At 43.4% G+C, this 17,098-nt stretch overlaps 1 protein-coding gene across 2 annotated transcripts in view; it reads right to left on the bottom strand.

The window, feature by feature from the left end:
- Nucleotides 1-6,368: 6,368 nt before the first annotated feature.
- Nucleotides 6,369-17,098, bottom strand: part of KIF26A (kinesin family member 26A) — a 109,532-nt gene continuing 98,802 nt past the window's right edge. The window contains exons 13-18 of one of the 2 annotated variants that reach the window (XM_086613379.1): nt 15,712-15,874; nt 11,814-15,198; nt 8,115-8,305; nt 7,638-7,658; nt 7,090-7,240; nt 6,369-6,544 (exon numbers count right to left, since the gene is read on the bottom strand). In XM_086613379.1, the coding sequence (XP_086469505.1) occupies nt 6,369-6,544; nt 7,090-7,240; nt 7,638-7,658; nt 8,115-8,305; nt 11,814-15,198; nt 15,712-15,874 (4,087 nt within the window). The remainder of the gene's footprint in view (nt 6,545-7,089; nt 7,241-7,637; nt 7,659-8,114; nt 8,306-11,813; nt 15,199-15,711; nt 15,875-17,098) is intronic. The other variant, XM_086613380.1, reaches the window with a different exon arrangement.

The following is a 17,098-nucleotide window of genomic DNA, read 5'->3' as shown; positions in this document are numbered from 1 at the left end:
GTCGTCCACTTCGTCCTTCCCCCTCATACCCTGCCTATTTAGGCTAAAAAATTGTGTTTGTACAGCACTTAGCCCCATGAGACTGAAGCCTTTAGGTACAAATGTAACTCATTTAAATGGTAATGTACAACAAAATGAGTGGCACCCTTCAAAACAAGCAGCATTTGTTAAGTGTATCTGTGCCAGGTACTGACAAATGGAGTGTCATTGTTACAGAGGAAGGGAAAGGTCTTGATGAGCCAATATTTAAAAGTCAGTTTTTCCAGTCAAAGGCCACACTCTAAAAGGTCTGTGTATTTCTCTACTGCCTGTGCCCTGGAGCACTGCGCCTGCCTCCCAGAGCAGCACATTAGGGCTCCAAAGGTATTTCCCATCCAAGGTCAGATCAATTAAAATATGCTTTAAGTACAGTCACGTGAGCTGTGTCAAGAGCTCCGCAGCCCTGATTAGGTCCCTGACACCCTGAATGGCAGAATCTAAGGCAATCTGCTGACCTTGGGTAGGAGAGCCAGATAACAAGGCACAGTCTTGCTTTTTCACTGCTTTGTGACCAAAGGCTTTGCTTCTTCTGGCCAGATAACAACGAATGACCTGGTTCTTCTCCTACTGAAGTCAACAGCAAAGCTCCAAAAAAGTATTTCAAAAGTCAGGACAAGCTCTTTCAGCCATCGTTGGGAGACCAGGCGTGCACTGCTGCCTGCCTTTGCCAGACCCGATAGGTAGCTCCCACGGAAATGTTTGCACTAAAGAAATAAATGAAGCAAAACTGTAGCAGGATGAAGCTGTACTGGCTTACACCAGGGCCTAGGCTGTCCGCTTGAAAGACAAATCAATCAAACAAAAGCTATCTCAGAGAGACCTCCTTACCATCAAGATGTGAGTAAAGTCAGTCCTAATCTCTATAGAACGTTCTTATTTAAAGTACAGCAAGTAAACTATGATACTGAGTAAGTGTTGATGCAATGGATAGAAGGCAGAAATGTTACTTTTATTTGCTGTATGAGCGTCTCTTTACTGTCCATCCCCCAGTGAGATGTAGTGAAGAGACAGCTGCCCTTCCCTCTCATCTGGGAGCCGCAGGAATATGCCCAGGAATTACCTGTCTGAAGCTGAATGCAACAACCAGCAGCAAAAGACATACAAAAAAGGTACCAGGCCACCAAGGAAGCGCGTGTCACCCAGAGTCCCTCTGTGAGTTGCTCTGAAAGATTCCTGTCCTTTTACCCCTGTGCTCTTGCTCCCCACCCCAGCTTGTGGGGAATGTTGGGAAGGGAAACAATGAGTGAAGCAATGGGCTCCTACGTAAGCTGGTGTAAGGTTACCGTCGTGCTAAACACACCCCATGGTCAGGCAGTTCCCCTGCAGGCCTGATAGTAAATCTCTCTGAACATCTACACTGTCAAGAGTTATGTCTTATTCTGTGTATTGCACAAACATCTCTTTTGCAAATCAAATTCTGCATGAAGCCCTGAGATGCTACATACAGGAGCAGCCTGGGAGGCGGTTTCTGCTTTCTAATTTGCGCTCGTGATACTCTTGCACATCAACAGAACTGTTCTTTCCTTTCTCCCAAATACCAATGATAAGTAAAATATTTTCAGCCAGATTTTCATCTGGTAAAAGTCAGCAGAGCTCCACTGCACCACTGCTAAAGCAATTTACACCGTCTGAAGCCCTGGAGCAAAAAAAAATTTGTGTCAATGGGATATAAGCCAAAACTTGAGTGTTTTGCTGGATACAAACCAGATTTACTTGCTTGCTTAAACAGGTGCCTAAGTGCTAAGTGCTCTAGTGAATTGGGGCCCAAATACGGTACCATTTTTTTACTTGTGTCCACTTCTGTCAGCTTGGACATCTGATATAGAGGTCATCTTATAGCTAACATTTTTGCCTTAAACACTGCCTACAGCCACAATATAGAACAGCTGCCTGTGGAGTTATGTTGCACACATAACTTTAAAAATAAAATGCAAGTGACTGGAAAACGTGGGTTTATAACTAGAAACAGAATACACACAAACCTTGAAATAGAAATAAATGAAACACTTTCTGCATGCTGAGAAAAGAACAAATAATCTCTTATTTCTATTGCATTCTCATTTAGTACTTTCAACACCGCAGTTAGAGTGTCCTAGAAATGCCTTAGCTGGAACTGGTTAGAACAGAAGCACTGTAAGGAAAAGGTTATACACATACATTAAATGAGTTTTTGCCTACATACCATCTGATTTCTCTATAGGGAATCTATGTCTGTTATAATTGCATCTGCAAACACTTTTAGCAATGTAGCAATGTCCCCATAGATGTACACTACTTAGTACATGGTTATCAACAGCATGGCTTACAGGAGTGGCTACTGACTCCTCCAACTCATCCATCCAACTCGCAAATTCTGACAAGTTGAAATCCTACCTCCCAGGAGTAGTTTTATATACGAGAACATGACTGTTGGATGGGAAAAAGTAAGCTTGGAGGACATGTCCAGAATGGAAGGTTCTCCTCGCTTTCCTGAGTCCCTGGTCACCAGATAAAAGGCCTGCTTTCTCACTTGATTTCTGGTCCAGTCCATACTTCATCTTTTCCTGAAGGATGCCTGATCTTGTGATTGAGGTGGTGGGAACCTCTCCTATCCCTGCCCCGCACACATAGGCAAGCTCAATGCTGGCATCCTGGGTAGTGAAACCTGGTGACAGGTGGGGTTTGAGGAAAAGGGAATTTATGTCCCAACCCCTGAACTTCAATCTTTAGACTTTATTTAGAGTCACCATTGCATTGGTTTAAAAAACCAACATCTGCTAATACATTTTTTCCTGTTATTGGGAAATAAGTGGGATGTGAGTTGCTTGGTAGACTGGGCCATCAAGGGACCTAGAAAGGGTTGCCCCAGCAAGGAGGAGGTGAGGGATTTCATGGGAAGATCTGCAACCAAGGGAGAAAGAATTCTGATGTGAATTAGACCTGTCAAAAGTAACTCATGCAGTTCTCCAACACCAGTGGGTTTCTAAGGTTTTATTTAATACCATTACAAGCCCAACAAGATCACTTACTCAAGTGTGCAATTTAATAGCTCTCCTAAATCATTAAATCTCAATAGACAATTAATGAAATAAAGCATTCAGCTTCATTTTGCAATTATCATTTGTAACCTTATATAATTAAGCTTCTTGCAAAATAGGCTTGAATCATAAACTAAGCATATATTTGTATAAATTTTAACTGGACGGAACTGTGAAAGTAACCAAAAAAATGAATATTACAGGATCCGAGGTCTTGAAATATGAAAGATAGTTTACTATCCACAACTACTAATAAAGAACAGAATTTGCATAGGTAAAAGTCTGCTATTTCATCCGTCAGTGCCTCACCTTATTTAGCATCTCGGGCTTGTTTTGTGCCACCAAGCCAGAGGCTAAATGCATTTCACGTGCATGCTATTGCCGTGTTGACAAGGAACTAAGCAGGCCTGAAATGTCTCTTTCGGTACTTTGTGGCAAACACAGCCATAGTTAGAAATCAAGGAGAAAGGAGCAAAGGATGCAAGAGCAATCAGCCAACACTATATAGCAGAATATTTGAACAAATTGTCACTTTTATAAAATTGGGAGTGGATGATCAGTGGCTTGATTTTTATTTCAGAGGATTATAATATTGCCAGGGTAGGGGAGAAAGAATGAAGACCTCTGAGAAGAGGATGAAGCAGCTGGCAAATAAAAGAACAAAAGACTCTGGTCTCCGTTCAAAAGAGGGTTACAGGGAACCTTGAAAAGACTGTAAGCCCAGCCCTGCTGTGCCCAGGGCTCAGAGGCTGCCACAGGTCCACCCACCTTGCAGCAGCAGCATTAAGTTGCGTATCTCCAGAGGACAGTGTAATGGCATCAGCACAAAACCTAACACCCCAGTGCAGAGCTCCCCGTGGGTATATTCTCCTTCAGGCCTCTTGTTTGGAGTTTTTCCCGTTTGCTAAGAAATACTTGTCTCCCAGCATGCTGCTGCCTTTTATTATTTTGTTTGTATTTATTTATCTGATCCTTGCTCAGAAAAAAAACCAAAATGTACTGAATCACTCCATGGTTTTGATTCCATCTTTGGAAGAACTGTAACTTTCTGCACACATGCAGAAAGTAAATATAGCAGGAATTTACAACTTAATAAATATATCTGGTATTCAAAGATATCCTTGATCCTCAAGAAATTCAAGGGGATCCTCAAGAAATTCCAGATGCCACGTTCCCCTGCATACAGTCCAACGCAGTGCCGCATGTTGGTAAGCAAACAGGGTGCACCCTTTTCCAGGGACAAGTCACAGAGAGGTAGATAAGAGCAGGGCGTCCTTTGTAACCTACGCTAAGTCGCAAAGATATTTAAGCATCAAACTCTTGCACTGGCTCTCCCACTTCTCCAGCTGCAGGAGGAAGAGGAAAGAGGAAAGGCCCCACAGGCCTCTTGTGAGAGTGAGAGAACTTGGTGCTTGGATGCCATGCCGTTAGGGCTACACAAGGAGAGATAAAGAGGGAGGTGAAAATTTCACACATTACAGGCCGTTTGGCCAAACAGCTGGAAAATGCTTGTCATTAGAAGCACCAGCTTTTTGTCAAATCTGCCTGCAGTCACTCCGGCCAGCACCAGTGAGAGACAAGGACCAGGCACAGCTACTGTCGAACCAGGGAGCAAACACAGCAGTGTCAGAGAGAAATAAATGCAGTCATTTGCTATGATGGACCTACGGGGCCCAGTGCTTGATTCCAGTTCCTAAAGATTTCTTGTGTTTCTAGACCCATTTTTAATTGCTTTGTCTCATCAGGGAAAACAAGCGCGTGAGCCGCAGGTCTTTGTTCTGTCAACTGCAAAGTGCTAAGAGAATATAAAGTATTATCGTTGCTATTTATTTCACCCTTTGGTGTTTTGCCTCTCTTTCCCGATTGGTTTATGATGACTAATGCCAAAACTCTGTTCCCAGTTATCTCTCTTGGGCAAGGAGACAATATAACATGGAATTTAACACAGCGTACCACAGGCCATCCTCTCTCTTCTGAACATTAAAATCACGCACATAGCAAGAAGCAATCGTAACAATAGATGTATCTTTTATTCACAGATAAAAACTGAAGCAAGCTGTTATAATACATATTTGTACAAAGGATTTGAAAAAACCATAAAAAGGAAGATGATTAGAAAATATGATTCATTATGAAATGTGGTATTACATACACTATTAAACCTTTTCAAAAGTATTTGTTTGGCAACAGTTTATCAATAGTTTCCACACTTAAGTGGCCTCCTTCAAAAAAGCACAAATCTCATGCAGCATGTATAAACTTGATCCTGAGGGTTTGCCTTCCTTAGAAAAACTGTAAAAAGATATACTATTTGTCTTAAAAGTTCAGAATGCAAATGCTATATTTATAGTCAAAACTATATAAAAATATGGACCTAACTTAACATTTACAAAAACTTTTTGTTCCTTTTTTTTTTTGTTTGTTTTATGGTTTTGGTAATAAACATAATTCTCAATTCCTGCAGTAAAAAGAGGAAAAAAGAAAACCAAAACAAACCACAGTGCCCTTTGTAGACTTCCTCACGTTAAGTTTATGACTCCAAAAAGACCAGGTCTGTGATAAGTGAGGTTAGTAACCAAGGAAGTAGGTAAGCAGTTAATATATATCTATATATGTCTATATAAAATGGAAAACAAACATTTTTTTTGATCTGAAAAAGTAATAATACAAAACCTGAAGATAAAACAATCATCTCAAAATGCCATAATACACCTTTTCAATAGATAAATGTTCATAAAAATATCTTGAACCCTAACCAAGAAAACAATTATAATACAATTTTAATTCTGCTACATAAAACAGCTTTTCCATGAAACAAGAAGGCAAGTTCAGGTATGAAAACATAATTTACTTATTGCTTTTGCTACAATGTTGTTTGTTTTTTACATACAGTCATAAATACACTATACAGTATAAAATATTTCGTAGGAATACATTTTGTGGTCTGCTTAGGTTTGCTGGCTTTAATTCTAGCACCAAATACAAAAATGAAAATCAAATCAACTTTAAAGGCACTTCCGTTGTATGTTTGTTTGTTAATTAACATCTTGGTTTGTACTAAATTTCTTCGCTTCCCTCTGGTAGAAGCAATCCTTGATCCTACTTTTTTGTCTTTGTACAGTTCGGGTCACGTTGAGGCACCAAATGATTTATGAACATTCCCATCCCTCAGCTGTTTCTTTCTCTTGCAACATTCATCGCTGCTTTTTAGTCTTCACCTTTCCTCCTTCACTTCCCAGCTACTCAGTCTCTTTACTTCTTCATGTCGGACGATCCAGCTTCACTTCCTTCAGTCCCTTGAAAAACCTCTCTTCAGACCTCCACTTCCCTTACTCCATCTTGTGCGTCTGTTATTCCAATATCAAAACACGTCACTATCATGATATGTGATTTGCACAGATTAACACACTGCTCCAGTTCCTCTGTCACTTGTTCCAGTGCCTCCAGGTACTCCTGTGACTCCTTATCGAGATCAGGATCCACTTCAACTGTCAGACAAAAAGAGAAATCAGTGAGTAAAAGAAACACCTCATAGCAAAGCATTATTCTATCACAAGGAAGCCAATAACGTAGTGTACAATTTTATTTCTCTTGACCTAAGAAATTTTTTTCACTTTGTTCAGCAAAAGCAAAACTCTACCTTGAGGCTCCAGTTAAGCACAGCACTCACTCTGTGAAAAAATCTCATGCCTCAGTTTCCCAGCTATAACACGGAAACATTTTTTTTCTTCTTTGGGAAGAATGATAATAAAAGGTTATATAAATATTTAATATTAACAAGCATCACGGTGACTCTCTGCATTGTTTTGACGTTCTCTTCTGGTTGGTTTGAAGGAGGTTTTTTCCTCATTTCCAGTATTGCTCAGCACTGAGCAAATCCCATTATCACAGAAATATGAACAGAGTCACAGAGTATTTTAAGGCTCGGTTCAGCAACATATCTTAGCAAGTGCTTAACTTTTTCAGTGGGACTGCTCACGTGCTGAAAATTTGTAACATGCTAATTATACTGCGGTTTTTGCAAAGTACTTACAATCTTCTTTCCACTTATTTGGATCCATCATCAACCTGCACTTTGTCTCTTCCAACTCTTCCTTCAAAAATTCATGCTTTGCCTTTACTTCTCTGATTCGCTGCTGGCGCCTTTCTAGTATCTTCAGCTTGGTATGGAAATACATCAGACCCTTTTAAGACACAGAGCAACCATTTCATGAATTTGCCTGTTACAAGCTGACCTCCAACAGTTTGACACAAATTGCTCCCAGGTCATTACTTGTAAAAGTTAGCAGGTGGGTTGTTTTATTTGGTTGTGGGGTTGGTGGTTTTGTTTTGTTTTGTTTATTTTATTTGAAGTTTACATTAATGGATTCTGATCCAGAGGAACGGCATGCTACATCACTCGAGCACTTGTTACACCTCTCTGCATGAGCAAACCGCTCTTGTACATTCTGAAATTACTACTGTTTGTAGAGGAATATTTTTTCCGGCAGTGCAAATGATAAACACAGCCTAATAACAGTGTGAGAGTTATATTTAACCCTAAAACATATGAATTCTTTATTTTCTTAAAAGCATTCCTACCTTCTCAACATCCTGGAAAGGCTATTATGAAAGAAATGGGAAAAAGGCATCAGAAGAATATAGAATTCTGGTCTCCAAGCTAGAATTAGCTGAAGTGTTTTCCAATTACAAGTAAATTAAACTCAGTGCATCCCTGATTTAATAGAATCCTGTCATTTACATAAAGAGTTAATGACCCTGTAGTTGAGGGAGGCTGTAAGGTTTCATCAGCCAGGCTAAGATTATAAAGTCTTCTCATAATGTATTCATTGGTAACTTCCATTTACAACATCAGTCATGTTAGACACAATTAATTTTAGACAGTAATCATTTTCATTTTCTGTGTTAAGGGTACCCCAACATATGAATTGTAAAATTAATAATTATAGTGCTTTAATTGCAATCAATTTCCTGAACACCATTCCAGCATTCAAGCAAGGATTCTGCCTGTATACTGCAATTTAAGTTGTCTACAGTTGTTGTAAAATATGTGCTGACCTCAGTTTCCTCTTGTCTGTGTCGCTGTAATCGTTCCACATCATCTATCTCATAAACTTTAATTTCAAATGGCTCTTTTAAAGTGCCTGGCAAAGGTGGCAGATCAACCCATTGGCCAGTGACACTGGGTTTTCTTCCTAGGGAGGCAGCATCTGGCAATGGAGCAGGAATCAGTCTACGACGCTGGAGACCTAAAGTACAAAAGACAAATGTTCCTCAGACTCTGAGAGTATCAGACCACAAAAAGTACTGCAGTGAATGAATTAAAGACAGACCTAGGTTCTCAGGATACTTAGGAAGAAATGCTTTTCTTGATCTTTTCCTTTAAAAGTACAACACCCTCAGGCTCCTAATTGAGCTACCTCCTTAACAAACTATGTTCCACTTGGTTCACGGATGGGAGTAACACAGCAGTTCCTCTCCCAAAGCAGATGTCTGAGAATCAGTTCCGTATTCTGTCCTCGCAGAAATATTTTGCCTGGATTAATTTCTCTGTGGTGCACTGCAATAGTATTTGTTACCTTGCAATGGTAATGAGATAGTCAGTAACTTCAAACCACTACTGATAATGGCAGTCTGGAAATCTCCTGCTCCTCCATTTAAAGCCAAGCAAGGCTATCTAAGATCCGTCTCACTGTATTAGCTCTTTGCAAAGAGCAAACAGTTCCCTCCAGAACTACTACTAATGCTTTAAGGTGATAAATACCAGCAGTCTCCAATGACTTTGTGGGATTAGGAGGCATTCTGAAGGCAGCAATCAACCAAGCTGCAACTTGAACCACCTCTGATGTCGAGGCCTATCACCACCCATTTGCACCAGCAATTAGAAGCTCAGAGCATGACAAACCTCACGAATTTGACAGGAAGGCTCCCAGATTTACGAACAAGCAGCGTACTACCACCCTGATGCATCTGCTAGGGCTCAAGTTTCATGAAACAGAGACTAACTTACGTCCTTCAAAAATGCTGGTACTTTCATGTACAAGAGTTGGCACTCTGGCATCTAGCACTTTTTTGCAATTATAAGTCTCTCTTCATGCCCTAAAAGGCCGGCCTTTTCAGTACATGCGTCAAGGATGAATACATGCATAGAGCTGGTCAGGCAATGTTAACAAGGCTGCAGCCCAATGTGTAGGTAAATAGGAGGGCTGAAGGCCACCAGAAACCAACTGAAATGTCACATGGTAGAACAAAGTTTTAGCAGCTTTCGGGTGACTAGTGACAATAAATTTACTGTCTAATTTCCTCCTCTTATTGAAAACCAAATCAGAGGTAAGGAGTCTTACATCTTCTGGTCTTCTTACGAAGGGAGCACATCAAACAGATGAGACAGTGCTGCTCAGAGGACAGTGCTGCCAAAATAACATCTGGGCTGAGACCTCTACAGGAGAGTTAGGTGCAAGTTAAGGCTGTCAGATAAACCCTGTCACAAACTTCAACATGAAACGGAGGTAAAATACCAGCAGGTACCCCCAAGAGCAACACACCTCCATAGATACCTGAAGAGCTACCTGCTTTAAATATTCTTAAGAAAAACATCCCTAATTCTTAATTGCAACCTTGCTGATTTCTAAGTAACAAGAACAATCACAATGGGAATGTTTTGAAAAGGAGAAGACTTGATTCGTCTTCTTCTACAGAAGAAGACTTCTACAACACCAGTTCATCATTCTCACAATCCCAGTTCATTCAGCCTGAATCACCACTACAGTCCTGCCTGCTGAAATCACCCACTGTAACTCTGATCCAGTAATCACTTTTCTGAGAGCAGGATCCCTCTGAAGAGGACAGCAAACAGATGCAAACACATACGCTAAGCAGACAAACTTCACATTCTTCCACTGTACCATCCAGGGTCTATGTAATTTCTTCAAGGATGAAGTTAAAGGATAAGGGGATAAGGTTTCTAGTGACATATATGGGAGTAGGATCTGTCCTTAAATCCAGAGATTGCATGACTCCAACACAGTTCAGAGCAAAGAAAGATACTCCAGGAATCTCTAACGCTTTGCAAAGGTTACAATATATTATAGGCCAATAATGGGTCTGCACCAAACATTTCTTGTAAGAAATATTTCATGAACTTCCTAGGAAACCTCATGTCATGTATAAAACACATTACTGTCTCAAAGTCTACAGCACTTCGAAAAAGTAATACATAATTTACTGATATAGAGCAATTTCAATCGGAAAAAGAAATAGTTCGTCATTTTTAAAGACTTTATAAGCATTTCCTGGGGCAAAACCAAATACAAATCCATCAGCAGGTAATGCCTTCTCAATATGTGTGCAACTTATACAGCTGTTAATATTGATTTGTAGGAAAGGTTTAAGAGGTTGGTATGCTATGGAAAGAGAACTGCAGCAAATGTTGCACTAAGTTTCCAAAATGATTTATCACCTGCTGAAGCAACTCAGTTGCTTTGACCAGAAAGCACCATGAGATCTACGTCAGTTTAACTCATTTGGTTTTACTGCCAGAATCGAGCATCATGGGTGTCTATAGGGATTGCAATAATTACCACTTTCCAACCAAAAGCTCAGATTCAGCGCATTGCTGATACTAGTTCCTACTATATTTCCAACAGTCAGTATGCTTAGGTTGCTGAATGAGGCTGCTGGTCATTAGCTACATGGCCCTGATTGCCATCGATTCCTTACAATACAACGAGACTTCAACCTAGATCAGTAAAAATGAATACGGTAACAGCATATCGTACAAGCCTCATTTTGAAGCTAGCTACAACTAGCGGCACTTATATGAGCACCACCTGAGAAAGCAATAAGGAAAGGCACCAGAGAGCAGGAGAGAGGACCTGGCTCTCCTACGCCCACCTTGGCACGGCGTGGTGGGACATGTCTGCCTTGGCACAGTACGTCAGCCAGAGCCACCTCTTCTGACCAACTCCCCAGTAGGTTTCCTGTTGCTTATAGTATCCACATGTACAATCTAAAATTTGTTTATAAAAACGCTATTACAGTGCAATACAATAATTTTGCAATTAGCTGGCAACATTAACTTAAGAGTCGCTGCATCTTATGTACGCGCCCTACTGTTCTGCCTCTAAGCCTTACCTTTGGGTAACCTAGTGCACATTCAGCAATCCTCATTAATTCACAAACGCTCTTCTCCCCTCCAGGCCTACTCCCTTGTTTCCAAACTGCAGTCCCAGCCCATCTCACTGAAATTCCCTCACGGACGCCTGGCAGCAGAGCTCTTCCTCTCACCGATCTTCCCTGACATTCGCTCGATCCTCAAAAAAACTCACCAGCACCCACCCATACCCTCACTCTTCCCAACCCACCCGTAACACCCCCCTGTTTTGGGCCGCCGCGGTGCTGCGCTTGCTGCCGACCCTGCTGAGGGAGGGAGGAACGTCTCTCCCGCCCGCCGGCGGCCATGTGCTGCCTCCTCCCTCACAGGGTGGCTGCCGGGGCCCTGGGGCGCCTCTCCTGCCCTCTCCGCCGCAGCACCTGCGTCACACCTGCAGCTTTGAAGTGAAATAAATGACAAGTAGCTGCTGTCACAGCCATGCGTGTGCACACGCAAGCACATGCAGACGGTCCACCTCCCTGCTTTGAGTCCCCCCAAAACCTCCTCTCCCTCTCTGTCGGAGATGCCATGAAAACCCCCCAGTCTTCAGGGAGGCAGTGGAGTGCCCGTGGACACCTGGCCACCTTCCCCCCTTCGCTTCTTACCTGTCGATCGTTTCTTGGGTGACTTGAGGCTCCTCATCCGGCCCGGCGACGACATCCCGCTTTCGCTCATGGAGTCGTGCGCCGAGGAGGCACTGCCGGTGGCCTCGCTGTCCCGAATCATGCTCTCGTAGCCGCTGCTGCCCCCGCTGTGGTAAAACAGAGCCGTCCTCCCCATGGCCGGCGGCAGCTCCCCGCTGAGCACGCTGCTGTTGTCGCTGCCGTGCCCACTGCTGTACCGCTGCGGCCGCCGGGGCGCCGTGATCTTGCTGTATGGAGACGGCAGCACTGGGGTCTGCGACTTCTCGTCGCTGAGGTTGATGCCGCTGTCGTTGCCGCTGTCGGAGTCGGTGGAGCCTCGGAAGTGGCCCGCCTTGGCGGAGCTGCCCGACACCAGCTCGTTCACACGGCTGTTGGCCGCCCTCATGGCCTGCTTTGTCCCCATGATGGTCCCGCGGCCGGGTTTGCTGCTGACAGGCTGCGTGGAGCGGGGGGCCGTCTTCCCGCCAGGAGCCATGCCAGAGCACTTTCCTGCGGGCTGCGCCAGGGACTTCACAGAGGAACTGAGGGACTTCGACCCACTGGCGGAGAGGCCCCGGTTTTTATTCCCATTCACTTGCATCTTGGGGTTAGCCGTGGGTTTTGCCTGGCTGTTTTTAGCGGGCGCTGAGGCGGTGAAGGGTGGTGGCAAACCCACCCCCGAGGCGATAGGGGGGACCCCCAGCCTGGGGACAGAGCGCCCTGCCCGGCTGTTGCTGGCGCTCCCGTTCTCCCTCGTCATGCTCGCTTTGGATCCGACCGACGTCAGGCTATCACACCTCTCCAGGGACATGTGGCTCCCGTAACGGTGCACAGCTTCGCTCTTCGATGCCTTCGCCTTTAAGCTGGATGTCATCTTGGGCAAAGAGTGGTCACCCTTCAGATTCATTTTACTGCTGGCACTTTCACTGAAGTACGATCCAGCTTTGAACCGCAAATCTGCTTCGTCTTCAGCCTTTGGTGTGGCAGCTCTGGCAAACTCCAGGCCGGAGGCTTTTCCCCCACCATTACCCAGACCAACAGGTTTCTGCTCCAGGCTCGACTTGCGTACAGGAGGTGTTGGAGGTGTTGGCCCACCTGGCCTGGGCAACATGGTCGACTTCTGTGGTGTGCTCTTCTTCCCCAGTGATGACTTCAAGCTGCCAGTGGCCAACGGAGCATCGGAATTCCCTCGAGTCACAGCCTCCGACAAAGTACTGTTAGCGTGTGACACTGGCATCACTCCCAGCGTGGTGGCTCCTCTCTTCAGCTGTGGCATCTTCATCGCAACTTCTGACTTCTTTGCAGCTCCGCTGGAGGATTTGCAGGCCATTTCGCAGCCATCCACAACCCTCTGCGAACAGGCAAGCATAGTCTGTGACTTCGTTGGCCTGGACGCTGCGTCAAAATACTGGGCAGCTTTTCCTGGCTGCTTCTCAGTACCAAATGTGTGAGATTTTGGAGACAGCAGTGAGTCTGCAGGCTTTGCTTCCAACTGGTAATCGGTGCGCAACAGCCAGGGATCTTCAAATATACCATGTGGATTCTGCAGCTCTTTATAGCTGAGGACAGTATTATTGTGGATTGGAGATGAGGTAGTTTTTGTTTTCCTAGGAAGACTAGAATGTATTGTTTCTATCACAGGCGTATCGCGAGAATTACTAAATTTTATTTTTACAGGCTGATCAGTGACACAAAAAGCACTTTTTATCTGAGAGGCTTTGGTAGTTTCAGAGGTTTGAGGGCTTTTGCTGATGCCTGAGGACAGCTTGCTAGAACTCATGCTCTCACTCTCCAGTTCAGAGAAGCAAAACCCACTGTCGTTCAGAGCGCTTTTTAGGGGGACAGATAAATGGGACGAATCCAAGTTGAAGGGTTCCTCGGACTTATTACAGCTGTAAGATGACTGTGCGACAAAACTGTCACTAGACTGGGCTCCATCACTTTCGATTGTACAGATGCTGACTTCACTGAGCCACGAACTGATGGAGGAACGTCTGCTACTCGTAAAGGGATCCTTAGCAAAGGGCACAACAATATCAATATTTACACCGGTGGAAGCCTCCTGTGAGGTATAAGCATCAAACTCATCATTTATGCTGCTGATAATACTGACCGGCCTTGACCCTGATGCAAGGGCCTGAAGGGAGCAGTCACTGTTAAAGCTAATGATACTGGAAGGTCTTCCATTATCCATAATCCCGCTAATCGATAGTTCTTCTACCACAGTGAAAACAAGCTCATCCTCTCCATTCAGTTCAACAGGCTGCTGCAAAGTTACCGTGGTGGTTAGTATATCCCGATCAAAACACTTCCCTCTGAACGCTGACCTGAAGCTGTGTACCTCTATCGCGCCTGACTGACTCTGGGCATTGCTACCAACCAGGAACGTGCTTCCTACAGCGTTTTGATCAGGTTTGTTTCCCATCTGCTTGCTCATTCCCACAGGAGGAGTCCTAACTCCATTGCTATCGTCCAGCTCCAAATTCTCAGCTTTGGAGCTCAGTACATGCTCTTTCTGCTGTGGAGGTGGAGGTGCTGGGCTTGGCAAGGACCTCTTCACGTACAAGGACCTTTCCTTAATGACACATTCAGCTGTGGCCTTATTCTGCTCCAGATGCCTTGTAGGGCTACACCTTGAGGACTGTAGGGAATCGGTGATTGTCTCTCTCTCTCCCTCCAGTACTGAGTCTATCATTTTGTTGTCGGCTCTGCTCTGTGGCTTGGACAGCTCTGTTTTCAAGTGAGATGTGCTCTTTTCATTACAATTGCCATTGCCACACCTTGGTGCAACAGCCTGGAAAGGAAGGTTATGTCCTTTTTTGGGAGATGCAGTTTCTTGTGGAACTGGTTTCTTAAATCCTCCAGAAGGAGAAGATATTTTTTCCTTTATCAGCCTAGACTGTGCATTTTCTGTACCTCCAGGGACTGGACTACAATTGGACACAACAGAGATTTCTCCACAAGCAAATTTGATGGGTTCCTCACTTCCGTCAATGCACTCTAACCTTTCTTGCAGTTCAGCAAAAGTGTTGCATTTAAAATGGTCCTTGTCAGAACTCCTACCAATAGCAGAATTGTCTTTACTTCTCTTCTTGTTTAAGGATGGGATTATAGGAACAAACTCTGGAGGACCTTCATTATCTGTCAATTCCCGGTCAGACAAAGCGGCACCATTGGGACCAACGTAGATGACGGTATCACAAGACTGTTCACTGCTGGAGGAATAATCGGGATCACTAGATATGCTCAGGACAGGAAGGTCAGGGTCAAGGGCAACAGTTCGTGGGTGGAATGGTCGCAAATGGGGCGGTCTTCGGACATGTCCTTCTTCACATGAACTCTCTCCTCCAGATGAGCTGGATGCATACTGCAAATCGTCAGTAAGGGAAAAGTTATTAATATTAATGGATATAGAAGTATATATGTATGTACAGAGAATTTACTAAACGGTTAGGTTTGCTATATACTCTGTGTAAATTCAAATAACAAGGTCGTGCTACATGGATTTTACTGTATTAGGAGTAATATGACAATCACACATTTTCAGACAATTTCCATTAAATATTATGCATTGTCGTTCTCTTCAACAGTTTTCTGTTCCTTCCTTATGGGTTTTTAATTAATACAAACAGGAGCTTTTGAGATAGTTCCACATATAAGCAAAGAAAGAATACGTGTTTGGAACAAAAAGAAGGGAATTTCAGGATTAAGGATTGGGGGTGGGATGATGGCTCAGTGCCAAGTCATTTGTCAGTTCCTCTCCTGAGCTTTTATGCATTTTGTATTACTTCTTACTGCCGAGAAATCCCATGTTCCCCCACCGAGAGGTTAGGAAAACTCATTTTCAAGTGAATTAATTTCTGCTTGTTTGTGAACCAACCTTGGATTTCTTCTTCCTCATTCGGTGGATTCGTGATGCAAGCTGAATGGTGGTGAGAGTTTCTGCATAATTGGCTGGGGAGTCAGAAATATGCGCAATCATAGTAGTTCTGCAGTTGATGTTCCCAAGTGATTCCCTCAACAACATTGTCAACTTGTTGTCCCTGCGTCACAAATGAAAACACTAGGATGGCTTAAAGAAATCACAATCTTCTTTTTGCAGATTTTTACACCACAAGCTGTGCTTTCACTCTCATAGGATATATGCATGTACAGTACATGTAGGTAAGAAATATACTCCTATTACTTGACTGCACTTAAAATGTGTCTACATGTACACACACAAAGATACCAATATTTTAATTATTTATCTGCCTGGGTATTTGCAGTATGATAAGTCATGTTACTTGTTACTCAGACAATTGTAAAACAATCGATTGATAACTAGTTTAGTTATCCACGTTTAGCTCATATTACCTAAAAACCTCATGAGTACTGTATTCATGGCTGAGCAGACTCAGTACCTGGATAGCTAAGCTCTGTGCAAACAATTTTGATAATAAGAAAAAAATAAGTCAACAGAAATGGTAAGAAATCTCTAAATAAATATAACAATGTTAGATACCAGATACACATTATCAATGCCACTCCAACTAATCTAGTTTCCACTCTGCCTGCTGTGCTCTGCTCTGACATAGCAAATGGGAAGCAGAATTTCTCTCTGAAGGCTTTCCTGGTGACACGAGTCCTCTGCCATGGACAGCAAAGCTGACAAGACAGGTGACATTTTGCTCTCCACTGGTCTCCAAGACATCTCTCCCCAGGGCTCCCTGGAGGCTGTCTCCTATCACCCTCCTGAGCTGGCCCAACATGTGGGAACTACCGTGATGTCTGCTTACTAAACCATGGTAGGTGACAAAGTTGAGAATCTGCCCTTCCCTGTTCTAACCCATCCATCCTCTACTCCATCCACAAACCTAGCAACTAGCCTGAGGAAATTACCTTTCTGCCTAATGCAGAAAGAAAGAACACCTGTTTGAGATGCAGCACTAGATAAATACGTGAAATGACATGATTGATAACAACGGCACAAAGTTACGACGCATGAAGACAAGCAGCAATTAAATTTAAGGACTGAAGGCCAAGTTCTGGTAAAGGTGTTTACAATGTGGCTGTTGTCTTTAGTCTGGGCTCCCCACAGGTGTGTTTGACATAATATTATTGTCAAGTACACTCCACAAAGGAACACACTTAAATGTTTGCTCCTGCTAAACAAACGCGCAACATGGTGGTGGTCTTTTTTTTAATTGAAAAGATGTGTCATTCAAAAAGGCATACAGAAATAACAACCTCTGATGACCACACTTGATAAACTCTCTAGTATTTTC

This window comes from Tauraco erythrolophus, chromosome 6 (assembly GCF_009769465.1).
Source record: "Tauraco erythrolophus isolate bTauEry1 chromosome 6, bTauEry1.pri, whole genome shotgun sequence".
Classification (NCBI taxonomy): domain Eukaryota; kingdom Metazoa; phylum Chordata; class Aves; order Musophagiformes; family Musophagidae; genus Tauraco; species Tauraco erythrolophus.
This window is presented reverse-complemented; position numbering and strand designations above follow the sequence as displayed.